The sequence below is a fragment of the Phyllostomus hastatus genome, unplaced genomic scaffold (genome assembly GCF_019186645.2).
Source record: "Phyllostomus hastatus isolate PE091 unplaced genomic scaffold, TTU_PhHast_1.1 phas_contig_150, whole genome shotgun sequence".
Classification (NCBI taxonomy): Eukaryota; Metazoa; Chordata; class Mammalia; order Chiroptera; family Phyllostomidae; genus Phyllostomus; species Phyllostomus hastatus.
In genome coordinates this window covers 32,771,502-32,790,512 of record NW_025333611.1, presented here as the reverse complement: position 1 = coordinate 32,790,512, position 19,011 = coordinate 32,771,502, and the positions used below count along the sequence as shown (strand labels likewise).

General features: G+C 60.1%; 1 protein-coding gene across 5 annotated transcripts in view; it reads left to right on the top strand.

Annotated features, from left to right (window-relative positions):
* Positions 1-753: 753 nt before the first annotated feature.
* The window catches only part of TCF7 (transcription factor 7), a 36,269-nt gene continuing 18,011 nt past the window's right edge, over positions 754-19,011 (top strand). For all 5 annotated transcript variants that reach the window (XM_045828046.1, XM_045828079.1, XM_045828053.1 and 2 more), the window contains exons 1-3: positions 754-1,211; positions 1,349-1,415; positions 1,929-2,053. In XM_045828046.1, the coding sequence (XP_045684002.1) occupies positions 960-1,211; positions 1,349-1,415; positions 1,929-2,053 (444 nt within the window). In that variant the 5' untranslated portion in view covers positions 754-959. The remainder of the gene's footprint in view (positions 1,212-1,348; positions 1,416-1,928; positions 2,054-19,011) is intronic.

Here is a 19,011-nt window from a genome sequence, read left to right as displayed (position 1 = left end):
CCGGGCCGCAGGCTCTAGGTGTGGAAATGAGTTGGGACAGTCGTGGGAGGGAAAGGACGTGACTGGAAGATCCCTATGGTGGGGGGGGGGCGGGGTCCGTCCTCCAAGTCCTCTAGGCTGTGTTCGCACCTCGGAGCCACCACATGGCTGAGAGACCGTCACAAATGTGATGTATGAGCCCCCCATGCAACAGGCGCTCAATAAACGTGTGGCGGGTATATCCTTATGTTTGCGCTGAGTGGGCGACCCGACCCCTGACCGGCGTAGGTTTGGAGAATGGGGCCATTGAGGAGGCCTAATACTGTCGGCTCCGGGGTGGCCTCTGAGCAGTCCCAAGCTCTAGGAAATCCCCAATTCCAAGCCCAGCACGTCCTGGGTGGCAGGGGGCTGCGGCGGGGGGGGGCGGCACAGAGGCAGTTCACACCTTGGCTCCAGTTCCAGGACACCCAAAGAACCTAGGGGACTTCTAGGCGCGGGGCGGGAATCCCCAGGTGAGGAGGTAGGGTCGGAGTCTCCTTTAAAGTCCCCGCACTTTAGGAGATAGGTGACGCTTTTCAAAGTCGTCCAGAAAGTCGACCAGTCCAACGCCTCTCTCGTTACAACAGGGAGAGCGAGCCCTTTAAGACTATACCCACTGGGCGTGTCCCCGCCGCTCCCTTGAGAGGCGGGGCGGGACGGCCTGGCCCCGCCCATCACTATGGCCCGCCCCTATCGCCCCCGCCCCGCCCCCCGCACTCAGCCGGCGGCGCCTTTGATGTTCGGACCCGCCAGCTCCCCTAGCCGCTGAGTCCGGCGCCCGCGCCCAGCGCCCAGCACCCGCAGCCCGCCCAGGCGGAGTCAGCCCGCGCTCCGCCCGCCGCGCTCCGAGCTCGGAGGTCCGGACTCCGGGCTCGCCGCCTCCCGGGCCGGCTTCGCGCCCCTCACTCCTGCGCCCCGCGCCCCAGCGGGCGGAGCGCACCATGCCGCAGCTGGACTCGGGCGGGGGCGGCGCAGGCGGTGGCGACGACCTCGGCGCGCCCGACGAGCTGCTGGCCTTCCAAGACGAGGGCGAGGAGCAGGACGACAAGAGCCGCGACAGCGCCGCGGGCCCCGAGCGCGACCTGGCCGAGCTCAAATCGTCGCTAGTCAATGAGTCCGAGGGCGCGGCGGGCGGCGCGGGGGTCCCAGGGGCTGGCGCCCGGGCCCGCGGCGAGGCTGAGGTCGGGGCCGAGGTGAGCGCCGGCCCGCACCCAGCTCCTTCCCCGGGGCCGCGGCCCTCGGGGTCCCCATCCCTTAGAGCCCAGCCTGTCCCTAGCCCCGAGTCCCCAGCTTTTCCTGCGCCCCTTACGGCCCCTCAATCTCCCCGCAGGCTCTCGGGCGGGAACACACTTCGCAGAGACTTTTCCCTGACAAACTTACAGAATCTCTGGAGGACGGTGAGTTTCTGCACTGCCCGGCTCCCCTCCACCCGCTAAGGCCCAGTCCCCCATGGGAGGGAGGGAGCCCAGGGGCTCCCTCCCCCCCCAGCTGCAGCTCGGGGAGGCGGTAAAACTGAGGGGGTGGGAGGAGTGGGGGCGGGTTTCCCGGGCGCCTCCGTGCTCGAGTCACTTCCGGTGCCCTGACCTTTATAGGAGTAAACAGACCCCCGCCATCTCCGCCTCCCCTCCTGCCCAGGTGACTGACTAATCCCCTGTCTTGGGGAGAAAGCATTGGCCAAGGTTCTTTGGCCGGCTGTTTGGGCGGGGGTCGAGTAGGGGTCGCCAAGAGGAGGCCTGGACTCGGTTCTTCATCAAAACTTGGCACTGCGGGCACCCCCATCCTGTTCTTTCTCAAGTCAGGAACTCGAAGGGGACCCCTTGGCAAGTCTTACTTTTCTCTAGAGAGCAGACAGCCAGCCTTCAGCCTGAGCCATCCGGCTGGCGAGTCTGACCCAGCTGTGGTTTTTCCAGGCCTGAAGGCCCCGGAGTGCGCCAGCGGCATGTACAAAGACACCGTCTACTCCGCCTTCAATCTGCTCATGCACTACCCACCCCCTTCGGGGGCCGGGCAGCACCCCCAGCCGCAACCCACGCTGGTAAGTGGCCCCAACAACCCATCCTGGTGCCTGCTACGTCTTTGCCCAGATATGTGAGGCAGGGGCAAGAAGTAACTTTTGCTTACTACCAAATAGGTACATGAGAACACTGTCCTGGTCTCTTTTCCCTGTGCCTGCCCTGTAGGATCTGAACCAGACAGAACTTTGCTGAAGTCCAGGGGGGAGGTTGACCCTGGGCACCCCACTTTCCGCTAGCTGCTGGCTTTCATCTTCCCAGCATGTTCACGGCAGGTGCAGGCTCCATCCTGGTACCAGGTGATGCTGGGGTGGAGTCTGCTCGGAAAACTTCTGAGCTGAGACCCACCCCCTGGCTCCCAAGGGCAGTGTGCATAGTGTGGTCCAAGCTGTGACCTTGGTAGTTAGCCTTCTCCCTAAAGCCCAGAGTCCTGGGCCTTGGTGCTGGGAGGAACCAGCAGAGAAGCTGCTTGGTGTGAGATCTCCCGGTTGTGGGTGTTGTACTCACTCTGTATGTGGGCATGAGTGCACCCTTAAAGGCCCAGGACACCATGTATGGAAAGTGGGTTTTTATGAAGCTGGCTCGGTCTCAAACACACCACGAAGGTTTCGAGGGTGGTTCCATAGTGTTGGTAAGGGGCCTGTTTAATGAATTTGCAAATTCGGTACCTTTAAGTATTCAGTGCTTTGAAAAGATTTCATGATCATTACAAACCATGCTTTTCTGCCCATTGGAGCAGATGACCTCAAGTGTGAAGAGCCTATTCTGAGTGCTTTGGAGCAGTTAAGCTGTACTAGTATTAAAAAAAGGTTCATATTCATGTTTCACTTGCCCTCAGCTAGCCCAAGGTGGGGTAAGGTTAGAGCTTCTAGAGTACATGAAAAGTTGCTGGGGACTCCAGTGGATGGATGTTGGGTGCAACCATAGGCCCAGTGCAGGTGGAGCCTGCCTGGGGGAGGCTCACATGGCTAGTGGTGGGATCACCCAGAGGCAGGAGGGTGACTGCCTGGCTGTTTCGGACCCGGAATGGGGACAGTTGGTTCCGAGAGCTGTTTCATGCCGAAGGTAGTGGGAGCTGAGAAGACAAGTTGAGGCTTCACTCCAGAAACTAAGGGTGGAAAACCTTGTACACAGCTGACTCAGGACATGAGCTCCTTGCCCTTTGGACCCCCGCTTCCTCACCTGTAGAAGGAGCGTATTGGAGGAGTGTTCTCTCGGTCTGACTTTCTGTTCTGGGGTGGCTCTATCTAGATGTTTGCTTCCTTTCAAGTCTGGGGGGGAGGGGGCCTGCCCACTGACCTTGCCACCTGATGTGGCAGCCTTCCTGAGAGACCTCCACCCCACAGGAGCAGATCCTTAATAAAAATGTTTTTGGGGCCCCCCAGTAGGAGCAGACCCTTTGATTTTGGGCCACAATGACATAACCCACCACTGGCGGGTGAGTTGCTTGCCTGCTCACTTGGTGGGGGCTGGAGTCACTGGTAGCAATGATTAGACCAAAGGCCTTGGCCCAGAACAGGCCTCGCAGGGCCTGCAGGCTCCCCTCCTACTGCTTGTGATTCCATAGAGGTGCAAGGAAAAGCGGTGTTTCCAAGCTCCTTTCATGGCCTGGAGAGTGGTGGGGGAGTGCCTGGAGAGGGAGGGTCTCGTCCTCTGTAGGGGCGTGGTGATGAGACCATTTGGTGTCCTTTCCTTCACTCCGGTGGTACTAAGGGTGGTGGTGGGGTGGGGGAGTGGGTAGAGCGCGGTGCGGAGGGACAAGCACAACACCCGGGCCCAGACCATTTCTTTTCAACATAAGGACCTTTCGCAAGACACAGCAGATGCATCTGTCTGCTTCTGTCTCTCCTATAAGGGCGAGTCCCCTGGTTCTGCGCCCCACTCAGCGCAGCCTCCCGCTGCTGGGCCTCTGGGAACACAGGGAGGGCAGGCTCTGGGGCTGACTTTCGGTGCCCCTGTGCCAGCTGTTCCAGGGGGTGGGGACAAGGACAGAGGCAAGTGCCTAAGGAGGGGTGACACTGGATGAGGAAGATATATGCAAATGTAGTGGAGCTTCTTTAAAGAAAACTTGATAGTAGCAAATACCAAATAAGAGTAGTCGCTTGTGTTACTTGAGTTATGTAGACATTTAAACTACGGTCGGGTTTTAAAAAGCAAAGTTAATTGTCCCCATGTTTTGGGAGCACATTTATCATTGTGACTCAGGGTTCACGCGTCTGAAATCAGAAAAAACTTCTCTTAAAGTGGGTCTGGAGTCTCTTGCAGGGCACAGAGGAAAAGCTGCCTTTGGAGGGTTTCTTCAAAGCGGGGCTTTCCTGAGTGCGTCTTCACTGCGCAGATGCCACGCTGCCCAGGCCTTGCCGGCCCTCGCAGAGAGAGTCCAGGTGGCCAGCAGTTGAGCTGAGGGGCTCACGACCAGTCCCTTGAGCCCCTAGACAGTGGGGAAGCCCATGCTGGGGACCCCTGTTGCCTCTGTGTGGGTGGACCATCCATGTGGCTGCACACTGGGCACCTTGAAACTGGCAGGCTCTCACCTTGCCAGGAGCAACGGGCCAAGCGACCACCTCAAGCGCAGCTGCCATGGGGCAAAGAGAAAGGTTTCCCCAAAAAAGGTTTGTTTCTCTTCGGGGCTTGGCTTCTTGTAGACTGTTGGGGGAAGGGGAGTCAGGCCACAGTTCGTTTCGTCTGGTTGGGCCGGCGTCTACAGGCATCTCCTGTGCGCATGCAAGCAGCTGCTGGCCCAGGGCGGCAGCCGCTCCTCCTGTTGGCTGTGTTCTCCCTGCTCGGAGACCTGGGGTGGGGGCAGTGAGTTGGTCCTGGCCGGACTTCGGACTTCGAGGGGCTCTGGGCTGAGTGAGGCATCATTCCTTAGGGGAACCCAGGCTCCTGAATGTGAGGGCTGGCGGACCGGTGTGAACCCTCATCTGAAGAAGAACGTGGCACCTCATTGCTCTTGTGGTCCCCTTTCCACGGGCTCCACTGTGGCCTGGAAGGCTGCTGAGCCTCTCGCTGTTTACTTTTAACTTTTTTTAGTTTAAAAAATTGTTTTATTCTCACCTGAGGATAGGTTTCTGTTGATTTTTAGAGTGAGAGGAAGGGTGGGGGTGGGGAGAGAAGCATCGAAGTGAGAGAGAAATACATCAGTTGGTTGCCTCCTGTATGCTCCCAGACCAGAGATGGAACCCACAACCTAGGCATGTGTCCTGGCTGAGACTCGAACCCGCAACCTTTCAGTTATGGAATGATGGCTGTAACCAACTGAACCATGTGGCCTGGGTGAGCCTTTTGCCATTTAGATGAAAGGTCCAGAGCAGGCAAAGCCGCAGGGACAGACAGTGAACAGTGGCCCTCAGGGCCTGGGAGAAGAGGGCTGTGGGAGTGACTCTAAAGGAGTTGCCCCTTGTGGGGATGTGTCTGTTCTGGAGTCAGTGGGGGCAGTTGTACAACCTCGTGAATATACTAAAAGCCACTGATGTGGCCATTATAATGTATAATTGTACACATTATAATGAAGAATTTTATGGTACATGAGTTACATTTCCACACAGCGAAGAAAAAATGAGGCGTTTGGTTCCGGTGGGGCCTTGGCGCTCTTTGCCGTGTCTGAGCTCCGCAGCTTTGCCGTGTCTGGGCGCGCCCCGAGCCAGGGCGGGCAGCAGCTCCAGGTGGAGGAGCCCCGTTGAGGCGGTGGGCTCCCGCTGGGGCTCCTGGCCGGCGGTTCGTTCCCCGACTCCAAGGTCTGAGGCTCAGGTGAGGGCTGTGCAGACAAGGCCTGCGGGGGCAGGAGGTGAGGGTGTGAGCAAGACCCAGCAGAGGAAGGAAGTGCTGCCGACACATGGCCGCCTATCCAGGGGAGCTCTGCAGAGAGGCACCCACCCAGCCCTGCACACCTCTCAGAGAGAGCACGGGGCCTGGTTAAGCAGGGTTACTGGTGCTTGATCACCGGCTTTGGTTGGAGTGGAGCCTGTTAGAAGGGAGGCTGGTACCAGGCTGGGCATCTAGCTGGACCAGAACCAGCATCCGCCTCCGGGAGTGCCTGGCCCTGGACCCCCTCCTGGCCGGAGGAATGTTGTCACAAAAGGCCCATCTGGGGGCATCCTGGCCAGAGCTGGCTCAGGAGGAGAGTCTGCTGAGCAGCTTCCCAAAAAGGCACAGTCATCCAACAAGTGAAGACGGGACTGGCAGGCAACTGGGCTCCCCTCCTAACACCCCAAAGTTTCCAGTTCTCTATTCAGCTGCCACCCTGAAGCCCAAGCATCGCCATCCTGCATAAAGGGTGGCATAGCAGCCTCCCCCGGGGCCCCCCTGCCCCACCCTAGCACATACTCTACCCCCCCTTCCAGGCTCCACAGAGTGGCCAAAGGGGCCCTTTAAAAACAAATCAGATGCCATCTCTTACCTGATCAAACACTACAGTGACTTCCCGTGGCTCCTGGAGGGGAGTGCAAACCGCCCCCCGCCCCCCACAGCCAGAGTGCCTTGGAGGTCCAGCACCTCCTGACCACCCGCCTCATCGACACCGTACTCTTCTCCCCAAATAGCAGCCACCTCAGTGTCATGATAGGACAGCCAGCAAGACTCTTTCCCACCTCAGGACCTTTACATTTGTCCCCTCAGCTTGGAATTCTTTCCCTGCTCTTAACATAGCTGCCACCCTCTCATTCCTCATTCCAGGCTTAATTCAGAGCTCCTTGGAGAGACCCCTCTGACCATCCAGCTGGTGGCTTTGGTCACGGCCCTGGGCCCTGGCTGTCCTGCCCACCCTCAGCTCCGCCCTCAGGCCGAGGTGGCTGGCCCTGCATCATGATGCACCTGCCACACTTAGACCAAAGAAACCAAAGGGCTCACATGTCCCAGGTGTCCCAGCCTTGGTGTCACTTGCACAGTGGGCGTGGTGAGCCCTCCTCCTGGCGTTGGCATGAGGGCAGGGGGCAGAAGTGTCAGGGAGGTGCCCAGGAAAGTGCTGGTGTGGCCCGGGGCAGCGGGGGTTGTGCATGACTGATGCTGTGTTCCCTGCTGTCCTGGCCCCTCTGGGGCAGTTGTGGCTCCTTGGCAGGCCCATGTGGACTCCCGTCTGGAGGGCTGTGTCTCCGCTCTGGGCCACAGAGACCTGGGGATCTGAACCCCAGTTCACAGGCCCCTCCTCACTGCCCTGCCTTACCCAGGGGTTCTTGGAAGTGCTACTCCTGGGGCCACTCAGTTTGCCCTGAGAACCCTCTCCCACCAACCCAAAGATTTATCTAGCAGAGGCCCCCTTCCCCAGCCAGGTAGAACCCCTGTACACAGGGTGATAGGGGCTTAAGCTATTGTGCAAGGAAAAAAACAAAGGAAAAGGTCCACATGGTCTTTAGTTTCTGCACCGTCCTCGGGCCTCTCCTCACGTGGGCACCCACCTGCAGCCCTGCGTCTTGCCCCGATGCTTCCCTCGGGGTGGGAGTGCACGTTGGCGGGCCCCCGACAGTGCTTGTGCACAGCGTCTTTGTTGATCTCTCGTGCTGACTGTCCCTCATGGGCTGCCTTCCGTACCAGCGAGAACGGCACTCTGCACAGACCACTCCTTAACTGCCATTTTGCATATTTTCCTGGAGCACAGCGTTCAAGGGGAATTATGGACCAAGAGGGCGGAGGAATCCGGCATTGGCTTCGCTGTGGCCCCAGCTGGCTTTAGGGTCCTCGCAGGGCCTCAGTGCACACAGCTAACGTGGGTGTTTCTCTCTTGTCATTCATTTTGTAGGTTTGTGGTGGGCAACAGGGTTTAGACGTTATTTTGACTTGCGTTCTTTCCCGTGGTATTTGGAAAGCCTGCAGCACCCCCCCGCAACCTGCCGCTCAGCCATTCCCAAGGGCGGACTTCCTTTTCGGGGTGCCCCCTCGACGCCTTGCAGGGCCAGAAAGGCCCATCTTGCAGACCCTGCCCCACCCTGTCTTCAGGGGCCACCACTCTAGGGCTGCCCTCTAGCTCGGTAAGGTGGGAAGGCTGTTGGGGGGCCCTGGGTTGGTGACCAAGACCCAGGTCTTCTTCCTGGAGCCCTATTCTTCCTTGGGTGCACCAAGCCAGTTTCCACAGCCAGTAGATGGGGACATCCATGACAGCTCTGCCCACCTCCCCAGGTGCCCAGAGGCTCAGGTGTGAGTGGCCTTGAAGGGAGGTCTCGGTGGTCCTTTCCCAGAGGCTGCAGGCAGCCCATGCCCTCCTGGGTCTCCTGACACCCCACCCCCTGGCCCCGCCAGAAAGGAGGCTTAGCTGAGCTGTAAGAACGGGCTCCAGGGGCGCTGGCTTCAAGTCATAGGACCGCCAAAGTGAGACCGGGTCAGGGTGGGCACAGAGCCACCTGGAGGGGCGAGAGGAGCTTCCTCAGGCAGCTGCGGTCTCGAAGACGCACAGTCACACTCCCTCATACCTTGTGACTGGCTGCTTCCTGCCGCTGTGTACAAACAGGCCTCCGTTGGAGGAAACAGGTGTTTTATCAGGTCACAGGGCCCCCGCCCCCAACTGTGTGGTGCCCGGATCCTCAGTGACAACCCTCCTCCTGCAGATGGGGACAGTGAGACCAGGTCAGGGGAGGGACTGGTCCAAGGCCCCTTAGGAAAGTGGAAGGGGAAGGCACTGAGTCTGGGAGACCCACCTTCAAGCACATCTGCCACGTCTTGGCTGAGTGGCCCTGGGTAAGTCACTTCACCCCTCTGGATCTTAGTTTTCTCATCTAAAGTCGAGGACAATGAGGGTTCTGCCTCCATGGGTTACTGTGGAAGGAATTGAGAGTGGGTACAAGGTCCCTAGCACATAGTAGGTGCTTCATGAGTGGAAGCCACAGTGGGAGGGCTTGTTAACACTGTGTTAATGGCCCTGAAGCCAAGACTGGACTGGAGTGAGTGATGCTGTCCCTCAGCTCAGCTCCCCCAGGCAGTACAAGGACAGCTGTTCTGCCCACCTGGCCCTTGGGCCCGCAGCTGGCCCCTGACTCGGTGCCCACTGGACCTGGAATCCTGGGCCCAGACCCCTGTTGGCATTTCCTGAGCCCCTCCCCCCACATGTACACTTGGCCTTGGCTCAGCACCAAGAGGGCAGCTGCCTCTGCCCCCCACCCCAGAGCTCAGTCCTGGCGAGGCAGAAAGCCTCCCTGGGGCTCAGAACCAGCTTTGAGGTTCTGCCTGCACTGGATAAAGGGCACCGAGGAGGGACAGAGGCCAGCGGGGCAGCCAGGAGGGGTTCCAGCTGGCCGGGAACCCGCACTGGTGAGTGGGGGGATACTGTAAGGGGGAGAGACAGCTTGAGGAGAAGGGTGAGGTGGAAATCAGTACATTCCTGGTCGTCAGAAGGATGACCCGAAGCCCAGGGCTGACAGGGCTGTGGGGTGCAGCTGGAGGAGAAGGGCCAGCACGGATGGCCTAGCCTGCGGCGCCCTCGGGGCCCAGACCGTGCTGGTTCTAGAGCCTGGGAATGGCTGGTGGGCACGTGTGGCACGTGGCAGCATGAAGGGCAGGGTGGTGGCCACCAGCAGATGGTGCGAGTTGCGTGGGGAGGGCGAGGCGCGCAGAGCCTGCAGCTGGCACAGGGTGGACACTGGTGGGCACAGGGGGACTGCTGCGTGAGCAGGGCCTGGGGCGGCCTGGGCGTGCTGGCACGTGCAAGGAAGTTTCCACTTTGTGTCATTGTAGCTGACTCTCAGTTTCTCCAGGGTCTCGAGTCCGGGGTTGTGGCCCCTGCTTACTTAGGGGAGCTGAACCCCAGAGGTCAGGGCCCACCTGTTGGTAGTTCAGCCAGGATGTGAAGAGCACCTCTCTGATCAGCATTGTCTCTAGCTGGACTCTGCGAAGGGCGGGGGGTCTCTGAGGAGCCAGGACGTGCCTGGCTTCTTCCTTCAGGCAGTTCGTTGCCTCAGCTCACAGACCTGTGATGCTTGGCGTTGGGAACTGGGTGCCGCCTCCCTCCCTTAAAAGGTGTGGCCAGCATCTGCCTTTGCGTACGTGAAATCTCAGCTGCAGCCCAGTGGGTTTGTCCGGGTCAGAGGATTTGGCTCCTTCCGGTCCTGCTGGAACATGGGGCTCCCCTGGGCCCAGTTCCCCAGTGGATGAGGAGACTGTCCCTTGCTGGACAGGGGCCCTGGCCTGGGGTGGGTCCATGTTGGGTGTGATCATGGCCCCCTGGGGAGGCTGCCTGTGGAGCCCGTCCCACCCTGGAGACTGCCTGCCTGGGCCGTGTCAGCAGACATGGCTTTAAAGCCCAGAGGGGGACAGTGACACAGCCTGCATGCCGGCCGGGGCCGACGTCCACAGTCGTAGCCCCCGGAGATCAGAGGGAGCAGACACTCTACCAAATAAGCTCCCTCCTTCCCCCCTCATCTCTCTCATCAAAACAACCAACAGCCGTCTCAAAGCACAGGGGATCTATCTGGGCCCCACTGTCTGCTTCCGAATGAATGACGGGTGTACGGCTGTGGCTGCAGGTGAGGACGGGCAGGCCATGGCCCCAGGGAGCAGTGGGTCCTGGGGTTTGCACAGTTAGGGCTGCATGCTGGGGCTGTTGTGTCCAGGGGTGGCAACTGCCCCCTCTTAGGAAGCCCCGTTTGCCTGTGAGCCAGGGGCCTGTGATAGGTAAGGAGGCCAGGGGACCAGGGCTACCTCCTGTCCTGTCCTGGCTGTATGACCCCAGCGCATCTGTTAACCTCTCTAGGTCTGTCTCCTTCTCTAAACTGGGGGCAGGGATCCCTGGCCCTGGAGGATGTCTGAGGTTCGGTGTGCTGGCTGGGGAGGCCTGCTGCTTGGGTGGGCCTCAGATAGGGCTTGCTGGGCCTCGCAGGGGCTGTGCCAGGGCCAGCCTGGCCATCAGACAGGAAGGGATCCTGGGGAGGGAGGGACAGGTGACGGGAGCCCCGGCTCAGGGTGTTGTGACTAACTCTGACCTGGCTCTGGTGGCGGCAGGCCCAGCCTCCTGGTCTGCGGGCCGCCATCTGAAACGCATTACCGATGCTTTGTAAACTCCACATCACTCGGCCACATGAAAGCCTGGGATCTAAAAATAGCCACTCCCAGAAGACGCCCCGCATTGGTGAGGCTCAGCTGACCTCTGCACGAACACCCACCACCAGGCCGCCTCCCTTGCCAGGGAGCCCCGACTGGCAGGGCCACACCCACCCGTGCTCCCAGCGTGGGCAGCCGCTGCCCAGGGCCACTTTATCTGGGCACAGATCTCACCCGGCTGGTCAAAGCTTCAGGCCCCAAGGCCTCACCTAGAGCAGAACGTCTGGAGGAGCCAGGCAGATGCAGTGGAGGGTGTGTTGGTGGCCCTAGGAACCCTTCCCCAGCACCATACGTGTCTGGGACGTCCATGGGGAAGCTCGTGGAGGAGCCATTGGAACACACCCACAGATGAGGACAGGGGCTCCTGTGGAGGGGAGCACAGAAAAGGGGCCCAGGCCCCTGTCGGATGGCAGACAGGAGGCCCCTGGCCGACGTGCTGGGGCCAGGGGGGCTGGGGCCCGCCCTGCATCCCGAGGGTTTGCTGGAGGGCCCGCTGCAGCAGGAGGGGCGGGCCGACAGCTGTGGGTCTCCGGGCCGCTGGGCTTGACTCTTTGCCCTGCGTTCTGTGGGTTCCCTTTCCCAATGGTCTCCATGACCAACTGCAAACCGCTCTTTTCCCTAAAAATAAACACGCTTATGGGATTGGGGGAAGCTTTGTAGCTATCAGAGGAAATAATAGGGTGTTTAAGAAAATTACATTGCATTTTAAATAACCAGCATGAAAGTCATTAAGTTTGAAGTTTCATTCAAATCAGATGGCTCTGTGGCTGGCCCAGTGGCCAGGCAGGCAGAGGGTGGGTGGGCCCTGCAGGACGCCTTGGGGCAGCCTGGGGAGGGCTTTGCCGCAGCGGCAGTGAGGTCTCTGGCGGGTGCAGTCGGGGGTCCAGGCGGCGTGGCCACTGAGTAGGTGCCAGGCTGTGGCCACCACCCCAGAGCTTGCTGGCAGGCTTTGAGTCGGTATGCAGCCTGGGAGCCACCCAGCTGTGGTGGGCGACCCCATGGGTGGGGCTGGGGTGACCACAGTCCACAGGGTGTGGGGATAGATGAAGCTAGGATTGCTCTGGCCACAAACGTTGATGGCTTTGTCGAGTTGGGAGTTTCAGGGATGATGGTTTGGATCAAAAAGGGCCAGAGAGGACCAACAGGGCCAAGACCACATCTGTCGTCTTTACCGATGGAATCTCCATGCTGGGCATGAGGCATGGCACACAGTAGGTACTCAGTAAATAGTTGGTGAAAGAATAACAATAGCAATAATGCCAGGCCTGTGCCAGGAGCTTTTAATCCCAGTATCAAGATCTTTACAAGAAGCTAAGAAAGTGGGTACTGTTATTGCTCCCATTTTGCAGATGGGGAAGCTGAGGCCCAGAGAGGTTAAGAATGTGCTAGTACCTGGCAGAGCCAGGACTCAGGCTCACGTCTGTTTTCTCTCAAAGCCCATGCTCTGCGCTGCCCTGCCTCTTTGCTCTTGAGTGTGTGGAGATGGGGCATTGCAGGCTGAGAAGCCGAGTGTTTCCTCTGCTCCTGTTGGGTTCGTGAGCTGGATCCCGCTGGATTCTTCTGGTCCCAAGGAAGGATCTGGCCTTCACCACCCCTGCTGTGTGGGACCTCATAGCTCTGGGCCCGGGCCCGGGCTGGACCCTTCCCTCCCCAGATGGATGCCTGGCAAGGGCAGGACTCCCAGGGCCAGAGGGGCTGTGTCTCTTGGTTGGAGGCAGGAGGAGCCCAGGGGTTCCACAGTGATGCTCCCTGGAAGAGCATTCGCAGATGACACCGAAGAGTGGCTCGGGTTCAGCGCATGACACAAGGACAGGTCCTGACTTAGCCTGGAGCTCGCTGTTGGGCCTCCATGGGCCCAGGTGCCGCCTCTGTGCTGTCCAGGGCTGGGCTAGAGGGTTTCCTGGACTCTGAGTCACTGAGCATTGTTGGATGAGGACACTGAGGGTGTCCCTGAGTGCACCCCCACCCGCAGTGGGAAAGCTGCTTGGGAACTGGGGCCAACTGCCAGCCCTGCCGGGGCATTCAGAGAGCGGTTTCTTCTCTTGCCGTCCGCCTCTGCTGCCTTGCTCCTGGCCCTGGTGGCCGAAGGCCAGTCAGGAGCTCAGCAGTCTGGCCCAAGGGCAATCCGGCCACAGCCCAAAGGAAATAGAGGGCCAGCAGCCCCGGCCCGCATAGAGGATGGCTTTCCTGAAAAGCCCTGGTCCAGGGACGTGCTTGCCTTCGTCATTATTAGCTCAGTCCTGGCATCAGCACAGTGAGGTGTGGACATGCTCCCTGAGGCCTGGGGGGACCTGTACCTTCCAAGTGCTGGAGGAGGGGTTTGAACCTACCCCGTGCAGGTCCCCCAGGCCTCGAGGGGCACCTACCCCTGTAGTCACTGCCCTTAACCACCATGCTTCCTTGCCTCTTAGGCAACCTATCTCTCCATTCACTTTGAAAAATTGGATTTTACAGATCCAGCTGCATCCCCTTGGTGCCCCATCTCAGCCCTCCCCACTCCTCACCCTGGGAATGTGGCCTTCCGCCCTCTCCCAGGTATTTTTATACTGCTCCACGCAGGTGTGTGTCTGTAAGCTGTTTGCTGTGGTTCGGGACCCCTAACTCAGCCTCGTGAGGGAGCTCCGCCGTGAGAGGCCCCTGTGGCAGCTGGCGGCCCTGGCCTCCTCCCCCACTGGCGCTGCACACGGGGGGCCTGGGGGAGCACACAGGGGCCTGGGGCCTCCAGCAGGTCCTTCCACCACTTGCGTTCTTCCCTGTGGGATAAACCTCAAGACTGAGTCCAGACAGCGCCTCTTGGGCCTTGACTGGCAGGAGCTGCCAGGGGCGAGACTTGAGCGACTACTCTGCCTGCGGCCCCGAGGCAGGGCCGTCCCCCTGGGGCTGGCTCAGGCCGGGCAGTGCCCAACGCCCTGTCTTGTCCTTGCTCCCGAGGAGCTGGCTGGGGGTGAGATCTCCGCGTCCCTCCCTCCCTCCCTCCTACTCAAGCCACTGCTGACACCGGCCTCCATGGGTCCAGGTCCAGCTGTCCCTGCCAGGCAGCCCTCCCCCTGGACAAGTCCTGTAGAGAGCCACCCCAGCTGCCCGCGGCTGTCCCACCCTCCTCACATGTGGCAGGAGAGCACAGGCCGGACCCTGTGGGAGGGGAACCTCTGGTTTCCTTTAGTCGTTTATGACAACCAAAGTCATCTCAAGGACAGGGTCGGAGGGGGTCAGAGCCATGCTGCCAGTCACTTTGTTCTAAGAACAGGTCTTGGCAAGGTGTTGCTAGCAAGACTGGTGGTCCTAGCTCCTGGTGGGCTAAAGAGCCAGCGTTGGGGGGAGGGGAATCTGGGAGCTACTGGCTCCTTGGTCCCGTGCTCGCACACCACCAGCCAGCTTGGGGGATCCATTCCCGGGTGATAAAGATCTTTGGCCAGGAGCCCCAAAAGGCTGGATTCAAACCCAGACCTGCCACTGCTGGCTGAGACCTTGGGCAGGTCGTTTAACCTCTCTGGACCTCCCTTTCCTTGTCTGCAAAGGGGTGGGGAAGACTGGTGGGGTCCTGGGCGGGGGGTGGGGGGGGCAGAGCTCTGCATGCAGGGCAGTAGGCCCATCTCTACATCTGCACCTCTGCTGCTTTCCCCCTGCTTTTCCCACATAGCCTTATGGCTTTGCTCCCAGGGGCACAAACCCTCTGAGCTCCTCCATTGCCTCCTTCCGCAGAGCCTTGCCTTCCCTACTGCGAAAGACAAGCTGAGCTCTGAGGCTGTGTCCTGGCCCAGGCTCTCCGACGGCTGGGCTCCGCATGAGCAGCCGCCTGGGGAGAGGGGGCCGCCTAGCCACGGGGCTGCTGCACAGTCCCCAGGCTGTGTGTCGGTAGCACCAACTAGCAGCTCTGCTGCAGCAGCTCCCGGAAGCTTGTATTTTCCTCTAAAAACATCCTGTCCTGAGGGGCGTTCACCTCAAAGAGGAGGAAGGAAAACACAAACGAATGCATAGAAACCACTGGAGGCCGTGGGCCAGGCCACTGGCTCAGCGAGGCTCAGCAGCTCCGAGGGTGACTCGGGGTGGGGCTGGGTTCAGAGCAGGCCTGTGGTTTGCCAGGGCTGCATGCAGGGACTCCCGCCCTCACCTCTGCCGTGGCAGAGCCGTTATCTGATGTCGGGGCCAGGCAGCTGGTGGACTGGCCACACGCACCTGGCAAGGCTCTGTGCAGCCACGGCAACAGCCCTGTGCTGGCAGGCAGGACCAAAGCCTCTGGTCCACGAGGGTGTGGCCCTGCCCAACCCCAGCCCTCCAGCGCAGCCACGGCCCCGCATTCTGGGGTGGGCGTCTGGCACAAGGCGTCCAGCATGCTGTGGGAGGGAGCTCTCGGGCTGTCCTCTGAAGAGCACCATGTCCTGGGCAGCAGGGCTCAGCGCGGGTGTTGGGGGTGAAAGGGCACGAGCCCAGCTCAGGGTATATCGGCAAGGGTAGAGCCTGAAGGAGCCCACGCATTGAGGCCCACTTGATATGTAAGCAAGCCCCCTCTGGAAGATTTTGGGGGGCCTGCTTCCTTCTTATGGAAGTTCACTTTTATGATCCCAGGCCTTGAGGGAGCTTCCCACTGAGCAACTGGCCAGTCTCCTTAGCACTTAAGCACCACTGGTGCTGAACAGTGGACGCCAGCTCCAGACACCAAGGCTGAGGGAGCTGTGGGGCTGCCTGGAGGGTCCTGGAACCGGGTGAGGAGCCTGGAGGAACTGACCAAGGCCAGAGTCGGTGCGCAGGGCCAGCGTGTGGATGGAGCCTGGCTCAGAGCTGACAGGCCTGGCTCCTGGCAACATGGGGAAGAGAAGTGAGGAGTGGAGGGGGCCTTGAGCAGGGTCACTGTGTGGGTGGCATGGGGGAGCTGGGCCAAGGACCTGAAACCCAGCCTGCACTGTGCTCCCCCAAGCCATGCGTCCTGGCATGGGCCTGGCTACTTGTCCAGAGGAAGGGGTACTTTGTCTAATGCGCACCAATGTACCATTTGAATGAGCGGCAGCCCTGGCTTTGTCTGCTCATTCTGACTCCCAGAGGTAGGTACTACAGGCAGACGGAAGGCAGAGTAGGAGGAGGCTCAGGGTCCTAGGTGCCAGGCAGGATGTCCCTGACTCTGAGCAGTGGTTTTAGCTCTCCCAACCTCCTGTGTGCTGCTGTGACCCGTGGTCAGCCCTGGCCAGGGTGCTCTGTCCGGTGCTGCCACATTTTCTCTAAATTCGGGCTCGGTCTGCGCAGTCCCCACCTACCCACACTGTTAGAGACCCAGCTCTGAGGACCCAGCCCTCGTGGATGTAACAGAAACAGTGTAGGGTGCAGCCTCAGACCTCATCGAGGGCAGGGCGACAGAAGGGGACACACAACAACGTCGGGCCAGGGCTACAGGTGGCAGGCCTTCAGGGCGGGGCAGGGGGGTGCACTCCTGCTCAAACGGGTAGGGTAGGAAGGGCTTCCAGGAAGAAGTCTCATTTGTGATGACGCCTGAAAGATGGATAGGAATTGGGAGAGCTCTGCACGCAGAGGGGACAGCATGGCCCTCAGGGCTGGCGGCCCTCCGTGGCTGGTGCCCAGTGGGAGGCGGGGAGGCTGAGAGTGGCAGTCTGGCATCGCTGAGGAAGGAGAGCCCATGGAGGGGCCCCTGGCACTGACCTGCTGGGGGACTGTGTGACTACAGGCAACTTTCTCGAGCAGGTGATGCCTGCCTAGATAGGTCGTCACATGTGACATTTATCATGCACTTTCACCTCTGTGCCTTGGTGGAGGGAACAGTGATTATCAATAGCCCACCTTTCTGTCTGGTCAGGCCCTGCCCCAGAAGTAACAGAGGCTCAAGGTGTAGATCTGCCACTCCTTCTGGGGGCTTGTCCCCAAGAGCCTCTCCCTTGCTCCAGAGCAGGGCTGGAAACCCCCAGGGGCCAGGAGCTGGGAACAGGTCAGCTTCTGACAGGTGAGTGCGGGTGGCGGGCAGTGGCGCTCCGGCACCAGGGGTTCCACAGGCCTTTGTTCGACAAGGCCAGGGACTGTCTCAGGACCTGGACAGGCAGAGATGACCAACAAACCGATTCTGCTAAGCCGATGGAACCTAACCCAGGTCACAGTCCTTTCAAGGAACTGACTCTTAGACTGAGGTCAGCACAAGGAGGCAACCTGGCAAGGATCGGGAGAAGCTGTGTGGAAGGCTGTGAGAGGATGGAGGCGGGGTGGGAAAGGTGCTGAGAGGGAGCTGGGCCCCTGGCCCTAGCGGCTGGGCCGTGGCCGGGCCGCTGCGAGCAGGGCAGAGGGGGGCTAGGGTGCTGGGGGCCATGTCTGGTGGTCACCAGCAGGCAGGGGGTGTGGCCAGAACACCAGTAACGGGGGCCCCAGACCTGCTGGAACATTTTTAGGGTTGGGAAGCCCTGGCTCTGACCAACCAGGCTGGAGAGGGAGAGAGTGGCTTCAGGACCGGGACTCCCTCCCTGCTGCCCTTGCCCTGTCCTGGCCGCAGCGACCGCAGAGCCTTTGCAGCAGGGGTGGAATCCCAGCTCTGCCTCTGACTAGCTGTGTGACCTTGACCTATAGATCCTCTCTGTGCCTGGCCTTCCTCATCTATCAAATGGGCATAGTAGTTGTTCCCATGTCACAGGTTTGTTTTAGGAGTGTGAGTTGAACTCTGTAAGGTGCCCAGAGCTGTGCCTAGCACAATGTGCTGTCATTAACAGACGCTGTTCCCTCAGCCAGGCACATAACAGGAGCTCAGTCAGGAAATGCATACTGACTGAATGTGTCTGCCAGTAGCAACCAACTGAGAATCCTGGTGGGTGTGTGTTGGGGGGAACTAGGGGTGGGTGCCTCTCCGGGCACAGCCCCCTGCCCCAGGGAGGTTTTGGGAGGGCCTGGTCAGGCCCCACATGCTCCCACAACCCTAGTCTTGAGGCCAGAGGAAGCGGCAACTTTCTTCTCTGGGAAAGTGTCGTGGGGCTCAGGCGCTTGGGGGTTTTCAGAGTCAACCGTCAGAGGCGAGGGAGTTTCTCCGCCGGCGGTGGCAAGGGCTCTTAGGGCGCAGTGAGCAGACCGCTGCGGTCTGCAGGGAAAATGCCGGTCTGCAGGGAAAATGCCGACGGTGTTTATTTTTCACCTGAGCCTGCAGGAAGTTGTGGGGGGGCTCTGAGGAGGGGAAGGGGGGCAGCCCAGCCAGGCCCAAGCTCAACCTCAGGGCAGAGCAGACCTGCCTCAGGAGTCCCCCCGCCTGCCCGGCCCTGCCCTTGGGCCACTGCCTGGCTGCAGCCTGCAGTGGAGGAGGCATGCTAGGGCACCGCAGTGAGGAGTTTCCAGCCGTGGGCCAATGGGAATATCCCAAAAGGACAAGGAGCACCTCTGGGACAATAGATTTTGAGTGTGGCATGGGAAGAGCAGTAAGAGCCATGTAGCAGCTCCTGGCCCCTGGCCCCAGACCCTGAGTCCTGGACCCATCCTGGAGTGTGGGGTGGGGAGGGGGCAGAGGTTCTGGAGACCCTGCAGGCAAAGGCAAAGAGCAGGGGTCCTGGTCAATGTGTACGGACTGCTTTGAGTCTTTCATCCATTTACATGCCTCACTGTGCTGTGAGCACTTAATGAGTATCCAGCTCTGCTCGACACTCTGCCTTCAGAGGTAAGAAAGGTGGGGTTGAGCCCTGGCTAGGGTGGCTCAGTGGGTTGGGACCAGCCTGCAAATGGGGGGTTGCTTGTTCAATTCCCAGTCAGGGCACGTGCCTGGGTTGTGGGCCAGGTCCCCAGTAGGGGGCACATGAGAGGCAACCACACATTGATGTTTCGCTCCTTTTCTTTTTTCCTCCCTTCCCCTCTCTCTAAAAATAAATAAAATTTTTAAAAAAGAAAGAAAGAAAGATGCTCAGGGCCTGGTGGGAAGACTAGACCCAGGCCTCCTGCCCTTGGAGGCTGGGCAGTTACCATCGGGGGAAGGACAGGAGGGGCGCTGCCATCA